This window comes from Geotrypetes seraphini, chromosome 3, assembly GCF_902459505.1.
Source record: "Geotrypetes seraphini chromosome 3, aGeoSer1.1, whole genome shotgun sequence".
In the NCBI taxonomy this organism is placed as follows: Eukaryota; Metazoa; Chordata; class Amphibia; order Gymnophiona; family Dermophiidae; genus Geotrypetes; species Geotrypetes seraphini.
The window spans coordinates 165,782,810-165,807,283 of NC_047086.1; the positions used below are offsets into that span (position 1 = coordinate 165,782,810).

Here is a 24,474-nt window from a genome sequence, read left to right on the forward strand (position 1 = left end):
ACTTTGCTTGTTTAGATCAGTCACTACACTCTTGCAGTGTCAGAGAGAGAGAAGAACCATCGGCTCGGTTGTGATGTGTGTATACTGTATGCACTTGTATTGCAAGACATTGCTTGTATATCAAGTTAAAATTTAATCAGATGTTTTGCTTGTCTTGCAAAACGCTTGCAAACCAAGTTACTTGCAATCCAAAGTTTTACTGTAAATCATCAATGATCTTTATGACATCATCAGAGTCCTGATTAAAGTTTCGGCTTACTCCATTTCTGCCTGCTGGATGCTCTGGATCAGATAGTAGGTGGCAACTCAGCTTCAAAGGCCACTCTCAGCAGATTGCCCTTCAAGAGGCAGATGCTGTTTGGCAAAGGACTGGACGACCTCATGGCTAGTGTGGTGGATCGCCGTCCCAAATCCTTCCCAGACAATAAGAGCTATTGTTCTACCAGAGACAGCAGAATGAATTTTCATGCCTCTAGGAAATCCTGCCAATTACCTCCGGTCACTCATCTCAGATACCCTTTTAGGAGTCTAGACAAAGATTTGGCAGTTATAGGTGCCAGCTGCCTGCGGGTTCCCGCAATGGCTTGGCCTCCAAGAAGCAACAATGATGCCAGGACAACAGCCGCTGCTCCTAATATCTGCGGGCAGCTGTTAGCTTTTTGGAAGGAATGGGAACAGATTTCGTCCCCCTGTTGGGTTCTGGACATTATTCGGGAGGGGCACACGATTGAGTTTTTTTCAGTCCCTCCAGACAATCGTACAAAGAGGTTAGAGTCTGAGCCGCAATGCAATGACTCTTAGATATTTATGCCATAGAACTGTCAGATACACTTTGTACTTCATTGTGCCCAAGAAAGGCACCAAAGATTGGAGGTCCATTCTGGATCTGAAGCCAGTAAATGAGGCCCTAAAGGTCCCCCGCTTGTGAATGGAGACGATCCGCTCTGTCATAGCAGTGGTTGCTCTGGGAGAATTGCTTGCCTCTCTGGATTTGATGGAGGCTTATCTTCACATCCCCATCTTTCCAGATCACAGGAAATATCTGAGATTTCACGTTCTGCAGCAACACTTCCAGTTTGTGGCACTCCCTTTTGATTTGGCTACGGCTCTCTGCACCTTACCAAAGTGATGGTAGTTGTAGCTGCCCACTTGTTCAGGATGAGTGTCCAGGTGAATCCATACCTAAATGACTGGCTGATCAGGACCTCCTCTTTGGAGGATGGTGAGCAAGTGATTCAGCAGGTAGTGAGCCTCCTGCAGAACCTGGGTTCCAAAAGAATCACCTTCTTTGACTCAGTTTTGGAATATCTGGGAGTGCAATTCGATATGGTACAGGGCCATGTTTTTCTTCCCAATTCATGCGAACAAAAGCTCAGGAAGCATATCATGGAAATCTTTGCTCTTCTGAGCCCCACAGTCTGGTATTTCCTGCAGGTGCTAGGCTTGATGGCAGCCTCCCTGGAGGTTATTCCTTGGATGAGAGCTCATATGCGCCCACTCCAGTACTCCCTACTGTCCAAGTGGTCTCAGCAGTGCCACTCCCTGCAGACGCAACTCCCCTGGACTGCAGAATCAGCTTGCTTTGGTGGCTCCAGGGGGAGTCCTTGTTGAGGGGTATGCCTCTCAGAATCAACGCATGGGTAACACTCATGACTGACACCAGTCTAAGTGGCTGGGGGGCTCTCTGCTATGGTAGTTCCCTCCAAGGTCCCCATCAGAAAGCAAGTGTTCCATAAATCATCTGGAACTGATAGCCATTCGATTGGCTTTGCTTAAATTGCAATCCCTCCTGTCAGGGAAGGCAGTCAGGGTGTTTTCAGACAATACCACTGCAGTGGCTTATGTGAACAGACAAGGAGGCAGCAGAAGCACCCCCTTCACCTGAGGCACAGATGTTAATCCAGTGGGTGGAAATCCACTTGCAAGCTCTTTCAGCTACCCACATGGCAGGGGTAGAGAATGTCCAGACCAACTTTCTTAGCAGGCAGACTCTGGACCTGGGGAAGTGTCTCTGTCCCAGAGGGCGTTTGCCCTCATTGTTCAGAATTGGGGCAAACTGAACATGGTTCTAATGGCCTAAGTCAAGAATGTGAAAGCAGTTCACTTCTACAGTCGAAGAGCTGAGCAGGGAAGTGCAGGGCTAGATGCCCTAGATCAGCCCTGGCCCACAGAGCAGCTTCTCTACATTGGTGGGCTGGATAGTGAACCATAAAGGGCTGGTGATTCTGGTGGCTCCGTAATGGCCCCACAGGCCTTGGTATGCAGATCTGGTACATCTGTAGAGAGGCAGATGCCTGAAACTGCCAGTTCATCTGGGGTTCCTCAGTCAAGGCTTGGTTCCCATGGAGAATCTGGAACTCTTTGGTCTTACAGCATGGCTCTTGAGAGCATGGCCCTGATTTGGAAGGGTTACTCAGAGGTTGTGGTTACAACTCTCCTTAGAACATAGAAGCCTGCAATGGTTGTGGCTTATACTAAGACCTGGAAGACCTTCCAGTTATGGTGCGCCAAGGAGTAGGTGAAGCCTGCTCCCATTTCAGTGATCCTTGCCTTCCTGCAAGCTGGTCTTGAAAAGGGCCTTGCGGTTTTGCCTCTCAAAGTGCAGGTAACCAGTATCTCATACTTTTCGGCTTGGAGAGGCTTGCAGTCTCTGGCATCTGACCCAGATGTCATTTGATTTTTTGAGGGAGGCTTTCAGATTGAGACCTCTGTTACACAGACCATTCCCATCCTGGGACCTCAATGTGGTCCTGAAGGACCTGTCCTGTGCTCCATATGAGCCTCTCATAGAAGCTTCCCTGTTGAACCTTACGATTAAGACAGTGTTTTTGGTTGCCATAGTCTCAATGAGAAGGATTTCAGAATTACAGTTCCTCTTATGTAGGGAACCTTTTCTCCATTTCACAGAGTTGGGTGTTTCTCTGTACACAATTCCTTCTTTCTTCCAAAGGTAGTTTCTGCCTTCCAGGTCAATCAGGAGCTTCGTTTGCCCACCTTTCATCCTATGGGTTTGGCGAAACAGGACAGACTCTTGCAGAAGCTGGATGTGTGCAGAGCCTTCTTATCTATCTGGAGAAGACTAATGATTCCAGACTTTCTGATCATCTTTTTGTACTGACCAGCCACTTGAGACGTGGCAAATCATCCTTCAAGGCTTCCATTGCAAGATGGATTTGCATGGTAATTTATTCTTCCTACATTTCCTGCAGGAAACAGCCTCCCATTTCTCTTGCAGTGCATTCAACAAGAGTTATATTGTCTTCCTGGGCGGAGTCCCGGGCTCTCTCGCCTGATGAAATCTGAAGAACAGTTACTTGGGCTACTCTTCACACTTTTACAAAGTTCTGCAGAGTGGATGTGGCGACTTAAAAAAATGCCACTTTTGTGTCCTCAGTTCTGAAGGCAGGCTCATCTGTCCCTTCCTCGACATCTGGCACTGCTTTGATACGTCAGATAAACTATGGACTCCTGTGTATATGTAACAGAATGAAAGATTAGGTTTTTACCTCGATAATCTTGTTTCTGTTAAGATACATAGGAATTCGTACAGCCCACCCTGCACAAACTTTTGATTCACCTGATTTTTGCCTCTGATGTTGCCTGCGTCCATCTCAGGACCTCTTCTGCTGCATCTAAGATTCAGCTGAGACATCACTAGCCTCTACTTGTTGCACTTAGCAGTTTGGTTCCTAGCTCTCATGTGCGTTATTTGTTGTTCAGTGTTAAATTGTTAACTGTTTATTGATTGTTGTTCTATTGCCTAAGTTTCAGAGCAGAATAGAATATGTTTGTTGCCAGTGAAGCTCCCCATTCACCTCCTTCTCTTTTCTTCTGCTTCAGTGGAGTTCGATTGCTTTGGTACCAACTGAAGAGGGAGTTGTTCTCCATTGCAGAAGGGGAGGAGTTCAAGATCTTAAAGTGACACTCTTCTGCAGATTCACAGTTAATGAGAATCAACAGCTAAAGCACGGACTCTTGTGTATATTAACAGAAACAAGATTATCGAGGTAAGAACCTAATTTTTCGATCTGTCTGTATCTATGTATTACTGGCACTGAATATCTGGGTATTTGCCCAAAGAAAAAACATGCATCTTTGCAGATAGGGTCATTGTTTCTTATAAACTGAGCGGGAGTCCTCCAACTGCATTGCTATCAGTGGGGATGGTGCTTCAACACCAGGCATCTCAAAGTCCCTCCTTGAGGGCCGCAATCCAGTCGGGTTTTCAGGATTTCCCCAATGAATATGCATTGAAAGCAGTGCATGCACATAGATCTCATGCATATTCATTGGGGAAATCCTGAAAACCCGACTGGATTGCAGCCCTCGAGGAGGGACTTTGAGATCCCTGTTCAACACTTAGTATTTTCAATCACTAGGAACAAGAAGGTTCTCTGGATGCCTGTAGAGCTTGTCTGTCCCTCACTATTAGAAATATGATAGTAAAATAGCACCCTCCACTGGAAGGACTGTAGATAGAGACTCTTGCTCAGCTTAGAAGGAACAGTAGCTAGGCAGCCCTGAGGGTGTAGATAGCTAACAAAGCTTGAAGAGTGTCTAGAATTGGACAGCTAAGATATAATGTTAAAAATGCAGGGTCATACACCTGGGCTGCAAAATCCCAAAGGGTGATACCATATTTCTATGCCTTTAAAAGGACATATACAGGATAGAATTGGTCCAGAGGGTGGCTACTAAAATGGTCAGTTGTGTTCTTCATAAAGTATGTGGGTCAAACTTAAAGATCTTAGTATGTATACTTTGGAAGAAAGGTGGCATAAATGCACAGAAGGTGAGTCTCTACCAAGTGAAAGTAAACTCAGGAATGAGGGGGTATAAGATGAAGATGAAAGGGGACAGATTCAGAAGTAACTTGAGGAAATACTTCTTTTTAGAAAGGGTGGTGAATTCATGGAGGTGGTGGAGATGAAAACTGTAACTGAATTCAAGAAGGCTTGGGACAAGTACATAGGATCTCTAAGGGAGTGAAAGGGAAAGTAGATGGCTGGATGGGCAGACAGGATAGGCTATATGGTCTGTGTCTGTCTTTATTTTTCTGTGATTCTGTGTAACATATTGTTAAATGTCCCTGATTCCAAACATTAAAAAAAATATTAGGTGCCTACAGATCAGTAGCAAAGTAAATGCCCTGTGTTTCCCCCCATGTTTGATATGTACTCAAAGTTACCCTATAAAACAGCTGAAGGATTCAAGACAGCCCCATACTTTCCCATCTATTGTATTTACAAATGCAAAATGAGTATTTGAGTTAATAAATAACAAACTGCATTCTGCAAAATTTGTGGAGAATGGCTCTCTTTAGCTAGGCATTCATTTCTTGTTTATTAAGATTAAAAGCATTGATGCTAGTACAGTTAATGGGTTATTTCTTGACAGTATATAATATTTAAGTTTTATTTATTTTCAGGTCAGTAAGCTGCTTGAAGAAAATGCATCATTGAAAGGCAGGATTGTCAGTCTTGAAGAGACAATAAATGTCCATGAGATGGAGTCAAAAGCTAGCAGAGAAACCATTATGAGACTGGTTTCTGAAGTGAACAGGGAGCAGAAAAAGCTGGCAACCTACACGGAAGAAGTAGAAACCCTTCGTAAGGTATATTGCTTTGTGATTGGTGTGAGAGTTTAGAACAGGTATAAGTTTTGAATATGGTTTCTCTGTTGTTTCCAAGATATATACATTGCAGTTCACAACAGGAATAGCAAGTCACTGATACAGGAATTTTACTCAGTAGTTTGCAAAAGGTGTCATATTCCCAAGGGTTGCCAATACTAACCATCTAGCTCAGGTGAAAACCTGTGCTAAATCAATTATGCATGTGCAAATTATTCAAATATGATAATAATGGGTTTATTAATCCTTTGGTCGCAGATCCCTGCTAAATGTATTAAGTTCTTTGAGCCCTTCCAAATCAACCGCTTGATGGTGATAGATCAAAAATGATAGTATGCTAGCAGTATGCTGGTCTATGTTCCCTCTAAGGTAAGCGCATGAGCGATCGCTCATACTTTTTGTGAGTGTCGCTCACAGTTGTTACATCGTCGCTCACTTCCAGCGGCCAGAAAGCAAGGGAGAAGATTGCAAATCCACTTGAAACACATCGTCTGTGAGGATTACCTAGTGGATGCAAGAAGATGAAAGTCGTGTGGGACTGCTCTGCTCAGCATGCGCTATCGGCTGTGCCGATCCTCTTTCCTCTCTGACGTCAATTCCTTTTACGGGGCCCAGCAGTCCCGTGCATGTTTAAGAACATAAGAATTGCCATACTGGGACAGGCTGAAAGTCCATCAAGCCCAGTGTCCTGCCTCCAACAATGGCCAACCCAGGTCCCAAGCATCTAGCTAGATCCCAAGTAACAAACCAGATTCTAATCTAATCTAATCTAATCTAAATCTTGGGTTTATATACCGCATCATCTCCGCAGATGGAGCTCGACACGGTTTACATGGTTAGGGAAGGAACGGAACTCCAGTGGAATTATATAAGTATGAGAGAAGAGAGGTTGGTGTGAGAGTGCCAGGAGCGGGACGGGGTTACGTTCTGGAGAAGAGCCAGGTCTTCAGATGCTTACGGAATGGTAGAAGGGGGCTCAAATTGCGGAGAGGGGAGGGGAGACTGTTCCAGAGCTGAGTGATTCTGAAAGGGAGGGAAGAGCCAAGTTTACCAACAAGGGAGATGCCTTTTAAGGAGGGGTAGGATAGTTTTAATTTTTTTAGTGGATCTAGTGGAGGTTGGATTTGAGGAATTCTATGATTCTATGCTGCCCATCCTAAGAATTCTAAGATTCAATGCTGCCCATCCTAGGAACAAGCAGTGGATCTCCCCAAGCCATCTCAATAATGGCCAATGGACTTCTCCTTTAGGAAACGATCCATACCTTTTCCAAGCTCTGCTAAGCTAACTGATTTCACCACATTCTCCAGAAATGAATTCTAGAGTTTAATTGCACGTTGTGTGAAGATATATTTTCTTTGGTTTGTTTTAAATCTACTACTTAGTAGCTTCATCACATGCCCCTTAGTTGTAGTATTTTTGGAAAGACTAAACAAGCGATTCACATCTGTCTTTTCCACTCCACTCAGTATTTTATAGACCTCTATCATATCACCCTGAGCTGTCTCTTCTGTAAGCTGAAGAGCCTTAGCTGCTTTAGTCTTTCTTCATAGGGAAATCGTCCCAATGTCACCCTTCTCTGTACCTTTTCTAATTCCGCTATCTTTTTTAAGATATGGTGACCAGAATTGCACACAGTATTCGAGGTGTGGCCATACCGTAGAGTGATAGAAGGGCATTATAACATTTTCATCTTTGTTTTTCATTCCTTTCCTGATAATTCCTAACATTCTATTTGCACACTGAGCTAAGAGTTTCAACGTATCCTCAATGAAGACACCTAGATTCTTTTCCTGGGCAGTGACTCCTAATGTGGAATGCTGCATCATGTACCTATAGTTCAGGCTCCTCTTTCCCAAACATGCATCACTTTGCACTTGCTCACATTAAATGTCTTTTGCCATTTTGCCACCCAGGGCTAGTTTCTCAAAACTTTTCGTTAAAAACCGATGGGCCGCTGTTGCAGCTGTTATTGTAGTAATTTCAAAAAGGCAAGTCATTCTCCCAAAAACACGCATACAAATAAGGTTGGAGGAGATTAGCAAAAGTTCACTAAATTTGCATGTGCTTATTGCTGTTGAAAGCGATTGTCACATACGCAGAATAAACACAAACCCCCCCCAAAAAATTGAAGATCAGCAGGAGGGATGCCCTCTCTTTCCAGCCAACAAGCAATGCACCCCCAGCAGCAGGAGAGATGCCCACTCCCACCACTGAAGTCAAGCAACCCCCCTCCCACAGCAGCAGGAGAGATGACCACTCCCTCCCGCCACTGACATAAAGGAACCCCCCACTCAACACCCCCCGGCAGCGGGAGAGTTGCCCATGCCCTCCTACTGCCATACAACCCCCACCTGACACCCCATGTCTCCAACGACCCCCTCCCCCTCGATTTTCAAAAGGCTTTCGACAAGGTGCCACATGAAAGGCTGCTTAGGAAGCTGTGGAACCACGGGGTGGGAGGGGATGTGCACAGATGGATCGAGCACTGGTTGTCGGGTAGACTGCAGAGGGTCGGCGTAAAGGGCCAATATTCTGACTGGCGGGGAGTCACGAGCGGTGTGCCACAAGGATCGGTGCTGGGGCCATTACTCTTCAACATATTTATCAATGACCTGGAAAAGGAGGCAAAGTGCGAGGTTATAAAATTTGCAGACGATACCAAACTGTGCGGCAGAGTTAGCTCCAGGGAGGAGTGTGAGGACCTGCAAAAGGACCTAGACAAGCTGGAAGACTGGGCAAACAAATGGCAAATGCGCTTTAACGTGGAAAAATGCAAGGTCATGCATATAGGGAAAAAGAACCCGTTGTTCAACTACAAATTGGGGGGGGGGGCATTGTTGGGAGACAGCAGTCTTGAGAGAGACTTGGGTGTGCTGGTGGATGCATCACTGAAGCCATCTGCACAGTGCGCAGCAGCCTCAAAAAAAGCCAACAGGATGCTGGGCATCATAAAGAGGGGCATAACAACCAGGACGTGGGAAGTCATCATGCCATTGTATCGAGCGATGGTGCGTCCACATCTGGAATACTGCGTTCAATATTGGTCGCCGTACCTCAAGAAGGACATGGCAGTATTTGAGAGAGTCCAAAGGAGAGCAACGAAACTGGTAAGAGAGCTGGAACACTGCCCATACGCCGAGAGGTTGGATAGGCTGGGGCTCTTCTCTCTGGAAAAAAGGAGGCTCAGGGGTGATATGATAGAGACCTTCAAGATCATGAGGGGCAAAGAGAGGGTGGATAGGGACAGATTCTTCAGGCTGAAGGGGACAACAGGTACGAGGGGGCATTCGGAGAAACTGAAGGGAGATAGGTTCAAAACAAATGCAAGGAAGTTTTTTTTCACCCAAAGGGTTGTGGACACTTGGAATGCGCTACCGGAGGAAGTGATCAGGTAGAGTACGGTACAAGGATTCAAACAGAGACTGGACGGATTCCTGAGGGATAAAGGGATCGTGGGATACTGAGAAAGCTAACCAGAAAATAAGTATAGAAACCCAACCAGGTCGTGCATGTGCAAGACCGGAGGGTTAGGACTTCGATGGGAAGATAGGACTCAATAGGAAACCAAGGTGGCAAGGGGGCCCCTTCTGGTGATTCAGACAGGTCGTGACCTGTTTGGGCTGCCGTGGGAGCGGACTGCTGGGCAGGATGGACCTATGGTCTGACCCGGCGGAGGCACTGCTTATGTTCTTATGAATGGAATTTTGTCACTCATGTCAAGCAGGTCCTTTGCCCATACAGAAAAAGTTTTGCTCATGTCGAATTGATCCTTAGAGGGAACAGAGGTGCTGGCTTTTAAAGAAGCCCTACTGATCTGTCTTCATTCTTCCACGCCATCTGAAGTTCCCTGCTCACTGGTACTGCACTTCCAAAATCTTTGATGACTGAAGAAAAGACTCCAGTTAATACTACCTCCAGTGTATCAATCTGTGTGGAGGTTGGAACTTCTATTGAAAAGTCTGTCATTAATTTTGGGGGTTGCTGGGAGCTCCCCCTTATTAACTATCCATCATACTTTTAATAATAATAATAATAATAATAACTTTATTTTTCTATACCGCCATAGTCAGGTGACTTCTAGGCGGTTCACACTGTAAGAAGGCTGGACATTCAGCGAATAACAAGGTCACAATACAATACAATAAGTCAACATACAATACAAGACAAAACAATACAATACAATACAATACAATGAGTGTATACAACACAGTACAATATAATACAACGAGTCTAAATATAATACAATACAATAGGTCTAAAGACAACACCATACATAAGTCTAATACAGTATCGTACAATGAGTCTAAATATAATACAATAGAGAAGAGGGGAAAGTTACAGATTGGGGTTCAATGGGTAATGAGTAACTGAGTATTTCTTTAGAACTTCCATTCGAATTGGAGTACTATGGATAGCGAATATCTGAATACATGAGGGGCATCTTGAGAAAGAAAGAAAGGCGTTTAAAGGGAGGGGAGCAGTGTTCCCGCTAAGCTGCGCTGGCCTGCGCTCGCGCACAAAATATTACATCGCAGCGCACAAGTTTCTCTTCACAGCGCACACACGCGTCGCAAAGGTAAGGGGAGGTAAGGTAAGGGGACGCATTGGGGGGATTGCACTTCCCCACAATTGCCATGCTTCGGTTCCTCTTCTTCCTTCCTTCCTCCCCCCCCGCGGGACCCTGCGGCACCATCAACTCTTACTCCCTCTAATGTCGGCCCTGCAGCTCCAGACTTCCTCGCACCTTCTCCCCTCCCCCTTTGGATCGCTATTATTTTAAATGTTATAGCCGCGGAGCTGTATCCATCAGTGGAGATGTCTAACCTCGGCCTGCCCCGGAACTCTTACTGCAACAGTGACTTCCTGTTCCTGCCTAGACGGGCGGCTGCTGCAGTAAGAGTTCCGGGGCAGGCCGAGGTTAGACATCTCCACTGATGGATACAGCTCCGCGGCTATAACAGCTCCTGCAGCTCTGCACTTCCCCACAATTGCCATGCTTCGGTTCCTCTTCTTCCTTCCTTCCCCCCCCCCCCCCCCCCGCGGGACCCTGCGGCACCATCAACTCTTACTCCCTCTAATGTCGGCCCTGCAGCTCCAGACTTCCTCGCACCTTCTCCCCTCCCCCTTTGGATCGCTATTATTTTAAATGTTATAGCCGCGGAGCTGTATCCATCAGTGGAGATGTCTAACCTCGGCCTGCCCCGGAACTCTTACTGCAGCAGCCGCCCGTCTAGGCAGGAACAGGAAGTCACTGTTGCAGTAAGAGTTCCGGGGCAGGCCGAGGTTAGACATCTCCACTGATGGATACAGCTCCGCGGCTATAACATTTAAAATAATAGCGATCCAAAGGGGGAGGGGAGAAGGTGCGAGGAAGTCTGGAGCTGCAGGGCCGACATTAGAGGGAGTAAGAGTTGATGGTGCCGCAGGGTCCCGCGGGGGGGGGGGGGAGGAAGGAAGGAAGAAGAGGAACCGAAGCATGGCAATTGTGGGGAAGTGCAGAGCTGCAGGGAAGAGTGTTGCGGTACCCAGCTGGAGGGAGAAGGAAGATGAGGGAGGGAATTAAAGGAGATGCCAGGGCTTGGAGCGTAGGAGGAAGGTATGCCAGTCTAAGGGAAAAGGAAGGGGGAGATGTGAGAGCATGGAGGGGGAGCGAAAGATGGAAGAAAAGGAAAGGAGAGAGATGCCAGAGAATCAGGGAAGGGGAGATACCAGACTATGAGGAGAGGTGTGGGAGAGGGAAGGCGAGGAGAGAGATGCCAGACCAATGGGGTGAAAGGAGAGATGGAAGGGGGAGGCATACAGTTTCTGGAAGGGGCATAGAAGGAGAGAAGATGCCATATAGGGGAAGAGAGACGGCAGACAGTGGATGGAAGGAAGAGAGTTACAAGAAGATGAGGAAAGGAGAAACCACAGAAGACAAAGGTAGAAAAAAATTTCTATTTATTTATTGCTTTAGGAGACATGTGTCACTGTTTCTGTGAAGCATTGTATGCAGAGTCCAGCTTCTTGCTGGTTCAATTTAACCTTTGTCTATGTATTTTTATTTTATCCCCCCTTTTACAAAACTGTGAAGCGTTTTTAGCACCAGCCTTGGTGGTAGCAGCTCTGATGCTCAGAATTTTATGAGCATCAGAGCTGTTACCTCCGTAGCTAAAATCCACACTACAGTTTTGTAAAAGAGGGAGGGGTTAGTTTGTGATTACATATTCCTTACTAGGCGAAGGTGTTTTCTGTGTTCTGTGTGTTTTCTGTTAGGATTGACGGTGTAGGATTGATCTGTGCTGGTCTGGCTTGTTTAGTTTTACAATGGGTGTATTGATGTACTGCTCACTGCAATATGTAAGATGCTGCCTTTTCCTAGGTACTCATGTGTGACGTGTGGTTTGTTACTAAAAATCATGTTTTTCTTACAGATGGGGGGGGTGCCAAAAAATGATGGGCCCCGGATGTTACATATGCTAGGTACGCCACTGTATGTAAAGATACCAGAAAGCTGGCGTAGCAAAAACTTCTAAGTTTTGAGTATTTAACCCTCCCACAATCTCACGGGCACTCGTTTCAAGTTTATTGAGATTTTGATTTAAACGCAATATCAAATATTTTCAATGCGTATAACAAAAATAAATTTGGGGAAATAAATAAAACCATTTGAACCAGTGTTCCCGCTAAGCTGCGCTGGCGCACAAAATATTACATCGCAGCGCACACGTTTCTCGTCACAGCGCACAATCGGAAGAGGCGTACGGCAGATGGCAGGGCGGCGAGAGGAGAATCGGGCGAGTTGGCTCATAACTTGCTGGCGCCCGATATTTTTGGCTCACGGTGAAAAAAGTTTGCTCACAACACCCGCCCGCTTAGAGGGAACACTGGAGGGGAGTCCTAGTGCGGGAGGGGACGATTTTAGTCAGTGAATTTTTTCGAATAGGGCGGTTTTGATCGATTTGCGGAATGCACTGTAAGACAGGTTGGGTTCGTTTATGTAGTTTTTCAGCCAAACTTGCTGTCTGTTCGCTTGGAACTTAAAGGTTCTATCCAGGAATGATTTGTATCTGCAGCCCGTAATCTTTGGGTATGCAAATATGTTTTTGTTTCTGGTCGCTCGTGTGGGGTTGTGTAGGATGAAGTGAGTTTGTAGGTATGAAGGTGCTAGTCCCCAGACTTGCTTGAAACAGGTGCAAGCAAATTTGAATAGTATTCGCGCTTCAATTGGAAGCCAGTGCAGCTTTTTATAGTAGGGGCTGATGTGGTCGTTTTTTCTTAGTCCGAAGATTAGTCGAACGGCGTTGTTTTGTATTAATCTCAGTTTTTTTATTGTTTTTTGTGGGATGCCCAGGTAGATGATGTTGCAGTAGTCAAGAATGGATAAGATCAGTGCCTGTACCAGCAACCTGAATGATGTTGGGTCAAAGTATTTTTTTATGGACCTTAGTCTCCATAGTGTGTAAAAACATTTTTTCACTAGTGAGTTTGTGTGGTCAGTCATAGTTAGGTGTCTGTCTAGAGTGATACCAAGTATTTTTATGTTATTAGAAATTGGGTATTCGTGATTGTTTATTTTTATCGATGTTCTCGTAATTTTGTCATTAGGACTAGCCAGAAAGACTTTTGTTTTTTCTGCGTTTAATTTTAGTTTGAAATTGGTGGTCCATTTATCGATTTCGGTCATTACGTTTGAGAGATTGTCTACAATTTCTTTTGTGATGTCATTTAAGGGGATTAGGATGGATATGTCGTCTGCGTAAATGTAGTGTATTAAGTTTAGTTTTTGTAGGAGGTGGCCTAAGGAGGCGATATAGATGTTGAAAAGTGTGGGCGATAGGGGGGAACCTTGAGGCACGCCTGATGGGTTTTTCCATGGTTTGGAATAATTTCCATTGCTGATTACTCGGTAGGATCTGTTTGATAGAAATTCTTGGAACCATTTCTTTGCCTTTCCAGAAATTCCCATTATTTCAAGGCACAGTAGCATGATTTCATGGTCTACCAGGTCGAACGCGCTGCTGAGGTCTAATTGTAGAATTAGTGCGCTTTTGCCTTTGCTAAAGAGATCATAAAGGTGGTTTAGTAGGGAGGCTAAGACAGTTTCTGTGTTGTATCCTTTCCTGAATCCTGATTGGTGTTCACTAAGGATGTTAAATTTGTCCAGGTAGTTTACTAGTTGAAGGTTGACCAATCCTTCTTGTATCTTTGTGAAAAGGGGAATGTTTGCTATGGGTCTGAAATTGGATGTCAGAGCAGAAGAGGTTTTCTGATCTTTGGGGATTGGAGTGATTAGTATGTGTCCCAATTTTTTGTTTAGCGTTCCGCTTGTGAGGGCGGAAGTTAGCCATTCAAATAGTTCCTTTTTAAATTCTAGAGGGGCAACTGTCATGATTTTAGGGGGACATGCATCAAGTAGACAGTTAGATTTGGTGTATTTGTTGAAGAGATTTAGGAATTGATGCCAATTTGGATATTCGAGGTGGTCCCATATCATGTCTACTCTGGTGTCTTGGTCGTGAGGTTCGAGGTATTGAAGGGCATTTGTTATGGTAGTGGGTAGAGTTGCTCTTAAGTTAGCGGTTTTATTTTGAAAGAAGTTGGCTAGGGTTTGTGCCGATGGAGTGGGTTCATTGTCCTTTTTCAGTATTTGTGTTGTATCGGTTATTGTTTTTACTAGTTTGAACAATTCCTTGCTGTTTATTTTTGAAGTACCAATTTTTTTTGCATAATACTTAGTGCGTTTTTCTTTGATCAGATTTTTGTATGTTTTCATTTTTTGTTTCCAGTTTGTCTTGTCTAACTCATTGTTTGTTTTTTGCCAGATTCTCTCCAATTTTCTTAGTTCCTGTTTGGTGGTTAATAGTTCACAGTCAAACCATTCGTTTGGTGGTCTATTTTTCTTTTTGTATGTTTTATATGGTGCTATTTGGTCTAGGAGTTCTTTGCTGTAAGTTTCCCATCTTGTAGGGAAATCCTGATTATCATTAGTTATGGGATGTAATTCATAGTGGGTCCAGAATTCTGTTGGGTTAATAATGCCCCGGCTGGTTATTGTGTTCGTATTGACGTTTTTGCGTTTTTGTTGTGTGTTCTGTTTTAGCCAGTGTAGATTGAACTTGCCAATGAAGTGGTCTGACCAGACGCATTTTTCCCAGGGTCCTGGGTAGTATTGTATTTTGGGATCTGTTGTTTCTTTGTGGGAGAAGGTGATTAAGTCTAGTTTGTGTCCTTTTTCATGGGTTATTTCTGTGTCTGGGTTTGGAAAGTCTAGTGATATTAGGAAGTTGGCGATTTCAGATATTTCCGGTTTTGTCTGTTGCTCTAGATGTGTGTTTATGTCTCCCAGAAGCAGGTTGTATGATCCTTTTAGGGTGGATAAGGTAAGGAATTCGGCGAATTCCTCTTTAGCGTTTGCCCATTTTTTGGGTGGGATATAGAATAAAGTTGTAATTAGAGATTCTTCTAACTGTGCGTTGGTAATTTTGCAGGTTAGTATTTCAAGGTTTTCAGACGATTTGGAGTCTGTCTTGATGTAGTTGAAGTGGTCTTTTAGGATGATCGCTAGTCCTCCTCCTTTTTTCCAGTTTCTTGATAGAGGAATGATTTTGTATCCCTGGGGAAGGATTTCTTTCATGATAGTGTCATTGTCAGAGATCATCCATGTTTCTGTCAGAAATAGGAGATCAGGTTTTGTTTGTAGTATCCAATCATTTATTATTTGTGCTTTGTTTCTTACTGAACGGGTATTTAGGTAGTATCCCTTAATGTTTTCGTAACTGTTTGCTGTGGGGATTTCAGAGTATGTTATCTTTCTTAAGTTTCTGTTACAGGTCTTGTTCCTGTGAGGTTTACGGTGTATGCGGGTGGTGTTTAGTACTTTGATTTGATGGAGGTCTTGTTGTGGCTGGTTTTGTAGGGGTTGGAGAGGGTTGGAGGGCTTAGTTAGCTCGACTGGTCTGCGCCAGGAGATGGGGTAGGTGTGCATGAGTTGGGGGGGGTTGTCTTCATTGCCCCAGCATGTAGAGCATAATAGGTATAGTATCCCTAAGAGTAGTTGCTGTTTATTGCAGATTGCCATGTTGTGTGAAAAGGTGTGCGGTTTGGATTGGGAGAAGTAGGGACTGTTGCCTGACTGGGTGTGGCAGTCAGCGAGCAATGGAAATGGGTAGAGGTAGAGAGAAACTGGTTGAGGAGACAGTTGATTAGAATAGTTTATTTAAACATTGAAAATGCACAGCCGTTAAAAGGTCTATTTGTCCGAAACATAGAAACATAGAAGATGACGGCAGATAAGGGCCATAGCCCATCAGGTCTGCCCACTCTACTGACCCACCCCCAAGTCTACTATCCTAGGGATCCCACTCCTGGTGACAGGTTCCCTTGGCTTAACCCTCTAAGGGATCCCATATGGGCATCCCATTTGCTCTTAAATTCTTGCACGGTGTTTGCCTCGATCACCTTCACCGGGAGCTCGTTCCAAGGATCAACCACTCTCTCGGTGAAGAAATATTTCCTGGTGTCGCCATGAAATTTCCCGCCCCTAAGTTTGAGCGGATACCCTCTTGCCCCCATTGTTATTTTTGTGACTTAGGAGAGAAGCTATCAAGTTACGTTAGGGAACTAATCTAGTTGTTTGCCCCGTAACATGACTTTCTGTTTGGCAGGCGTCATAGAGAGGGCTCTGAGGCAGGCCACAAGCAGCCTCCGAGGATTGCTGCTGCGGCTCTGAAGCTACATTTTGCAGGTACCAGCAGAAGGGATTCCAAGGTTGGTGGGGGTCCCGGGCTGGCAGGGGCAGGAAGAGAGGGAGCAGCTTTCTACCAGAGCTGGAAAGGAGGGAGAGAGAAATGCTGGCCCAGGATCCCATAGATTAATCAATCCTGGTATTCCCAGGGCTTTTTTCCCCCAAATTTCTCAACTTATAGTCAAATATATATGGTACTTCCCTTTTCACAGCTATATTTTGAATGTCTTCAATTAAATCTCTGTCTGTGAAGGAAGCCTGTATACTATACCAATGTAAATATATTTTCCACTCCCTCTTTCCAGATTTTGATTTGATTTTAATATATGCATACCACAACTCTACAATTCAAAGCAGTTTACACGTTGTAGATACATACTTAAAATCCACTCTAAACATCACAACAAAACAAAAATAAATATGTCAAATAGATACAAACACCACTTATAAATTAAACTGTGCTTCTGTTATGTTCCCTCCAAAATCAGTATGAAAGGTATTCAGTCCATGCCTGTGAACTGGGACTTGCAGAAATCCACACATTTCTTCATCTGCTCCTCCTATATAACTAAGAGAGACAGAGTCCCCTTCAGTTTTCATTTCTGCAAGCAAACCATGCAGAAGTCTTTCTGATGTGCTCTGTTTCTTTCTCCTTATTTATTTTGTCTTAAGTTTGGGGTTTTTTTCTCGGTGGCTTCAGTGCCATGAGACCCCCTTTTGAAGTGGTTCTTTGCCTAGGAAAGGAAGCAGTTTCCGATAAGCTGGTTTGCAGCTTCACAGGGAAGCTTTGTGTGGACTTGTGGAGCCAGCCTGCTTTGTGCCACTGTTTGGGCTTGGGATAGTCCTCTTGGTAGCTCGCTTGTCTTCTGACCTTGTCAGAGGCTTAAGACTTATGGGCAGGCTGTTTGCATCCTGAGTAACAACCCACAGGGTGTCAGGGTGAAGGCTGCGTTTTCCCATCCCCGTTCGTGAGGAGAGAAGTTCCAATGGGGCAGAGGTTTTGGTTGGGGTTTGTATGACTGGCAGCATGAAGACTGGAATGTCTGAAGCATTTCTGAGGCATAAATTCCTTTCCCTTCACTTCAATTGCAGTGTACAGAGCGGACAGGCATGTCATTTCAGAGACTGAGTACACCTCCATTATATCCTATGGGAGAATTGGGGATAGTCTTGAAACAGTGTTTTTGATGGTTTCTGGGGGTAGAGTTCAGGTCTTCCATCTCCCAGACCCCTATTTTTGTGTTTTTATTTTTCAAATCATTTCTACGAGCTGTTTTTGGTGCGAATTTATTGGTGGCAGCCATCTTGGATTTTATCAATCTTTTTTCCAAAGTTTATTTTCTGCCTCAAAACCCCTCGATTTTGCATAAAATCAGTAGGGATGGACTCTTCAGTCTCTATTTTGTTGAATTCATGTATGGATTTCGCCAGTTTGCCGGTGGAGTGTCCTTATACTGCGTGCCGTGGCGTGCATGGGAAGGAGGCAAAAGCTTTGGGTCTTGCCTCCTCCAGGTCCTCTAGGGCTGGGGAGCTGATATGGGTCTAGGACATGGGAAAAAAATCCCACCCAATATTAGTTTTTGGCAAGAGCAAAATGCAAGTGCACCAAGTCCAGAGACTTTATGGGCCTCATTGGGGGTCTATCGATACACAGCCTCTACTCAGGCATGTGACTTTTCCCCAGAGTTTACTCAGCTCATGTGGAGAGCTTTTCTTATAGACCTGGCGCATTCAGTGCAACCAGTGGGCATGTTTCCAGGCCGGTAACTTCTTTGGATGAGGTTCCTGCCTAGGGCCCCTTTGTCCAGGCTCCTACAGACTCAGACTACCTTAGTTGGCACACTGATACTATGCCGCTTTTTGTCACCAGCCACTGCTTCTACCCTGCATGATGCTGATACACTTGGAGGGCCCTGATCCAGGCAATTACCCCTCCATTCGCAGCTCTTTAGGTAAGAGTCTGTCCATTATTTCTTTGCGGATGCTAACCAGACACCTAAATCAAATGTAGGGGTATTTTCAGTAGGATGTCTGACTTTGAATATTTTGAAAAAAACAACCAAAACTCGGGTGGAAAAAATGTTCATTTTTGAACCTGCAAGGTGTCTTTTTTTTGTTCAGCTAAACATCTAATTTTTTTGCCATAATCGTAAAAAAAAACCCCGTCCAAACAAGCATTTTTAATGGACTGGCCACACATACTATGCCAGCAGAGCGGTGGAACAGCCTAGGGGACCATGCTGTGAACTTCACATTGAGGATGCTGGGTACACACATTTCACCATAATCCCTGTACATTATATGGTAAGGGGAAGGGGTAAAACACAGACCTCACGGATCTTAACTGCACGTCCTTAAAAATCTGAGGTCCGTGCCACTTTTAATCTCAGCAGAAGTTATGGCTCTGTCAGATCTCTATGACAATTTAGCTCTGATGAATCTTAATGCTTTTCCCTCCCTATGCTGAGACTAAAAGTGGTAAAACTTTTGGCCTGAGGTCTGTTCCACTTTTAGTCTCAGCATAGAGAGAGAAAAACATTAGGATCCATCAGAGCTAAAGTGTCATAGAGGTCTGTCAGAGTTATAACCTATGCTGAGACTAAAAGTGGCACAGACCTCAGATTTTTAAGGACGTGCAGTTAAGATCTGTGAGGTCCGCGTTTTACTCCTTCCCTATGGTAAGCCCTCCAAAACCTTCGCAAAACCTACTGTACCCACCCATATTTTAAAACTTAGTGGAAGCTGGAAATAGCCTTGTTTTCATGTAGGTGAAAAGTTTCAGTGCTTGTGGCAAAACCTTTTGTAAATCTGTTGCTATAGAAAGAGGTTTAATTAAATTGAATCCTTTGATTTGAGTGATAGGAAGCTGTTTATCAGGTTTTAGCTTTTCTCTTGGTATTTTCCCTATACAATAATCTAATGGATATGTTAAAATCTGTACAGTTGTACATGACTGATAACCTTCTATTTGCAAAATTATCATGCCTGACTTGAAACTAATCTTTCTCTTATGTCAGAATCTTGAATGTTCAACTGAAGCCAAACAGAGCCTTGAAAGGGAGCGCAGAATATTGCAGGACAAGGTGTTGGCCAACCAGCGGGCACGGGAAGCCAGCAAGCAAGAACTGATGCAGCTGAAGAAGACCACCAGTGAGCTGGATGGGAGCTTGAGGAGCAGTCTAGGAGAAGCCAAGGTTGCACAGAACATATTCAGTACATTTAAGGAGGAGGTGGCAGACTTGCTTAGCAGCAGCAGCTCTATTCTGGTGAAACCCTCAGAAGAAGCCATCCTGGACAGGGTCCGCGATGTGCTCTACAGAGAAGAGAGTAAAAGGATTGTAAGTGGGCTGATTTTCATCTTTTGATTCCTTTTTTCAAAGGCTTATGAAAGGATTATTTTCAGATGAATGATTGGCAGAGGTATTTTCAATATGTTATCTAAATCTGATTCTGGATGTTTTGGGAAAAACATCCCAAAATCCAGAAAACAACTAACTTTTGATTTTGAAAATGGCCATTTGTTGGACATTTTTGAGCTCAGTGTGTCTATCTTTTAGGCTGAGGGCTTAAAATTATGTTTAAACTAAATTTAGAGCCTAAAAGGGGGTGACAGTAAGAGCAGATTTAGGTGGGGGGAAGTTAGAGCTTAGCGCTGGTTGTCAGCACTAACTACCTGAGAGATCCTTTTACAAAGCCATGGTAGTGGCTGCTGTTGTGGTAATCACTCCAACGCCCATAGGGATTTAATGGGCGTTGGAGCGTTTGCCATGCAGCAGCCACTACCATGACTTTGTAAAAGTGTATGTTTGTGTGTGTGGAGGGGGGGGGGCAGCGGTAAATTAGGCTCATAAATCTAGGCAAGAAAATGCAAGTAAATTTAGAAGCAGGAAGTTTGTCAGAGAGAGCAGTCCACGGTGGAGAGAAGCGCCAACAAATATAAAGGTGGGGGGGAGGGGGAATAGAAAAAAATGCCGATCAGGCGAGGGGTGTGTGTGAAAAGATTACATGCCGGGAAGGGGAGCGGCAGAGAGAGCTGACCAGCAGGCATGTTGTCTTGCTGCTCTCTCAAGAGTGCTGTCTGAGGCTGCCATCTCAGTTGGCCTCATTTATAGGGCCACCCCTGGATACAAGGATGCAAGAAGTGTGACCACATCATACCCTTGCTACAAAAACTACACTGGCTACCAGTATCTCAGAGGCTAAATTTAAAACTCTGTTTGATTTACAAGGTTCTCAGAGAAAATGGGCCAGAATACTTACAGAATAAGTTAACCCTTTACACACCTTTGAGACCTCTAAGGTTCTCTCAAGGAGCATCACTATCTATACCTTCATCAAAAGAACTTGAACAATGGGTTTAACCACCAACGAGCCTTCTCAGGGGTAGCCCCCACACTCTGGAATTTACTCCCAGAGGAGCTATGTGTAACATGAGACTACCTTTATTTCAGGAAGGCGGTGAAAGCATAGCTCTTCTTCTAAGCCTTTAATATATAGGGTGGCTGACTATACACTCATTCTGCACCTGGACTAGCTTGCTACACACACTATAACTTAGACTGGTTCCTTTTATCTTGTTTAACTGTACAAAGAATTTTCCTTGAGTTTAGCCACCAGTATATTTATCCCAACTGACTACCTATCTTGTCCCCACTGCATATATCTGCATTTGGCTCCCTGAGCTTTATGGTAAGCTGTATTGTAGAAAAGCATTAGCCTTATATCTATGTTATTTGAATGTTCTAATGCGTATTATGCTGACATCATAGTTTATCTGTGCCATAAGAGTCTTTGATGTCCACATTGGACATCTCTGCCCTTTATATCAACATTCCACAAGTAGAAGCTGTGGCAATTGTATGTCAAAGTTTATTGTCTAAAGGCTTTGACCCATGTTGGATGGATTTTTTTATGTACGTTGACCCAGATTGCTTTAAGCAAGAATTATTATTATTATTTTTTTAACTTTAAATTTTTATTTTGAAAAATATACATCTCACAAAGAATGGATACACAACAACAAGGAAATGGATACACCCCCCATAAGGACAACCAGAAATTGCAACCTCTTTGCCTATCCAAAGATCACTGATTGCAAATACAGGACCTTTCTGGACAGAACTTTTATTAAGTTTCAAGCTGGTAGACAGCAATCCTGGCTAGGAAACTTCATTGATAGAGTCAAGTTGATCTACGGCGCTTTTCAGAAAGAAATTAAGACCACTCTGTTCAATAGATTTATTTCCGAGTCTGACAACTCCCTCCTTTTTAAAGCTAATACTCATCATGTTGATACTGCGTATTCCCACTAATGGTATTCTGTATTCACTGAACGCTCAATGACTTCCTCACCATCTGTATCCTGAAATTCGCTGGCTATCCAGCCCCCTTCACTGTAACATGTTAATATTATAATTCTTACTATTCTGTACTCTATAATCACTGACTGCTCAATGACATCTTCCCTATTTGTACATTGTAATTCGCTGATTGTACAGCTCTCTTCACTGTGAACTGCCTAGAAGTCGCAAGATTATGATGGTATATAAAAAAAAATAAAGTTATTATTATTATTATAACAAGGAAAAAAAATTTCCACACTTCATATGTCAAAAATAGATTGAAACAGTACCATATAAGATAAATAGAGCCACTCCGCAAAATGTCACCATACACCAAATAACAAGAGGTATCCAAATTCTATTGAAACCCAAAGGTTGGGTGAACCAGCTGGATCAGCAGGCACCCCTATTCTTCACCATTCCCCAGCTATGACTCCCCATTCCCCTGCCATGGATGCATGCAGTGTGAACAGAAGCCACTGCCCAGCATATAAAATAACCACCATCACTATCAAGAGTAGACACAAATTTTATGTTTGATACTAAGTTCTATCTTCCAAACATGGCACCACAGTGGGGGCTACTATGGCCACATCTATTGCATGCTTATATGTATCCAAATTTGAGGATACATTTTTGTATACTTCTGAGTTCCATCAATACATCTGTTTGTGGAAGAGATACATTGATGATGTGTTCATGATCTGGACATGCACTGTTACACTGTTCAAACTTTCCTTCAATGGTTAAACAAATGCAACATTCAATTACAATTTTCTGCACAAACTAGTTTTGTTCACGTAGCATTTTTGGACATTTACATTACATTAGAGGGGTCCACATTCTCTACTACGATTTATCGGAAGGTCACAGATCGAAACAATTTATTGTTGTATACCAGTTTTCATCCTAGACACTTGAAAGACAATTTACTAGTGGCACAGTTTCTGCGCTTGCGAAACTTGTGCTCCAGTAATGATCAAGTACAATATTGCAATAGGTGAAGTGGGGAAATATAAATAAAGTAGTGCAAAAAAACTCCACTTAAAGGTAGCTGAGAGCCTGCTCAAATGGAAGAAAAAGCCTCAGGTTTTATTGGCAGAGCTCAAGCTCAAACCACCACCAGTGGCGTACCTAGCGTATGTGACACCCGGGGCCCATCATTTTTTGGCACTCCCTCCATCTGTACGAAAAACATGATTTTTTAGTAACAAGCCACACATCACACATGAGTACCTAGGAAAAGGCAGCATCTTACATACTGCAGTGAGCAGTACAACATCAATACACCCATTGTAAAACTAAACAAGCCAGACCAGTACAGATCAATCCTACACCGTCTATCCTAACAGAAAACCATGTCTTTCGAACACACAGAACACAGAAAACACCTTCGCCTAATAAGGAATATGTAATCACAAACTAACCCTTCCCTCTTTTACAAAACTGTAGTATGGATTTTAGCTACGGAGGTAACAGCTCTGACGCTCATAGAATTCCGAGCATCAGAGCTGCTACCACCATGTCTGGCGCTAAAAAACGCTCCACAGTTTTGTAAAAGAGGGGATAAAATAGAAATACATAGACAAAGGTTAAATTGAACCAGCAACAAGTTGGACTCTGCATACAATGCAACACCAAAGAAACAGTGACACGTCTCCTAAAGCAATAAATAAATAGAAAATTTTTGTTCTACCTTTGTCTTCTCTGATTTCTGCTTTCCTCATCTTCTTGTTACTCTCTTCCTTCCATCCACTGTCTGCCGTCTCTCTGCCCCTATATGGCATCTTCTCTCCTATGCCCCTTCCAGAAACTAAGCCTCTCCCTTGCATCTCTCCTTTCACCCCCATTAGTCTGGCATCTCTATTGTGACAGGGAAGCTCCTGTCACAGTGAAAACTACTGCTAAAACTCCCCAGAATGCAGCACAGGGCTCTGTAAAACCCGGCATGGAGCCAGGACAGCTGGCTCAGCCAAAAGAATGCAAGCCCAGGCAGGTCCCAGCACAGCTGAAGAGCCAGTTAAGGAAGGCTCTGAAAACCACTAATTGCCCCTATCACTCCTTTCCCCAGGTCAGGGAGAAACCTGAGACCAATTTAGAGAGGGGTGGAGTCCGACCCGGGAGTTTGCCTTATAGGCAAAGTCAGTTTGCAGATAGGGAGGAGAGAGAGAAGGAGGACACAGCTGATTCTGATGAGAGAAGCCAAATCACTCAAGGAGGTTCCAGGTCACAGAGGGTGCCTAAGACCCAGCATGAGCGTATGGCAGGAAGCCAGCACCTAAGGAAAGGTGGTACAGCACTTGGGAGGTACAGTGACTGGCAACTTAAACCCCAGAGAGAAGGGCTGGGAAATTATCCCCAGGGAAAGGCTGCAGGTATTTTGGCAGACTTGCAGAGAGGGGGATGGGAAGCACAGCCTGGGAGAAATGAGGAAACGATAAGCCAGAGTTCCCATGAGGGTGAATGGGAAATGTGCAGTGTCCTGAGTGATACTATAAGTGAAGAGGACATGGACCTGGGGGAATACAGTATGTGAAAGTCCTCAGCTAATCTCCTGAAGAACGTTCTCCCAGTGTTTCTTTGTTTTACACGGAAGCCAGAGCATTGCTGGCAAAGCTAATTAGGTGATAAAAACGTGTCAAGAAGATAAAGAGAGCTGAGAGGGGAAAAGGCTTGACACAAGCCGGGCTCAGCTATAAAAGCCAGAAGGTGTTAAGGTCCAGAGAGATCAATAAATCCCAGTGGGGATACGAGCCAAGGAAGGCATTGAA

General features: G+C 44.1%; 1 protein-coding gene across 2 annotated transcripts in view; it reads left to right on the forward strand.

The window, feature by feature from the left end:
* The window catches only part of CCDC170 (coiled-coil domain containing 170), a 147,824-nt gene that overhangs the window by 71,296 nt on the left and 52,054 nt on the right, over positions 1–24,474 (forward strand). For both annotated transcript variants that reach the window (XM_033940004.1, XM_033940005.1), the window contains exons 7-8: positions 5,429–5,614; positions 19,379–19,699. In XM_033940004.1, coding sequence (XP_033795895.1) covers positions 5,429–5,614; positions 19,379–19,699 — 507 coding nt within the window. The remainder of the gene's footprint in view (positions 1–5,428; positions 5,615–19,378; positions 19,700–24,474) is intronic.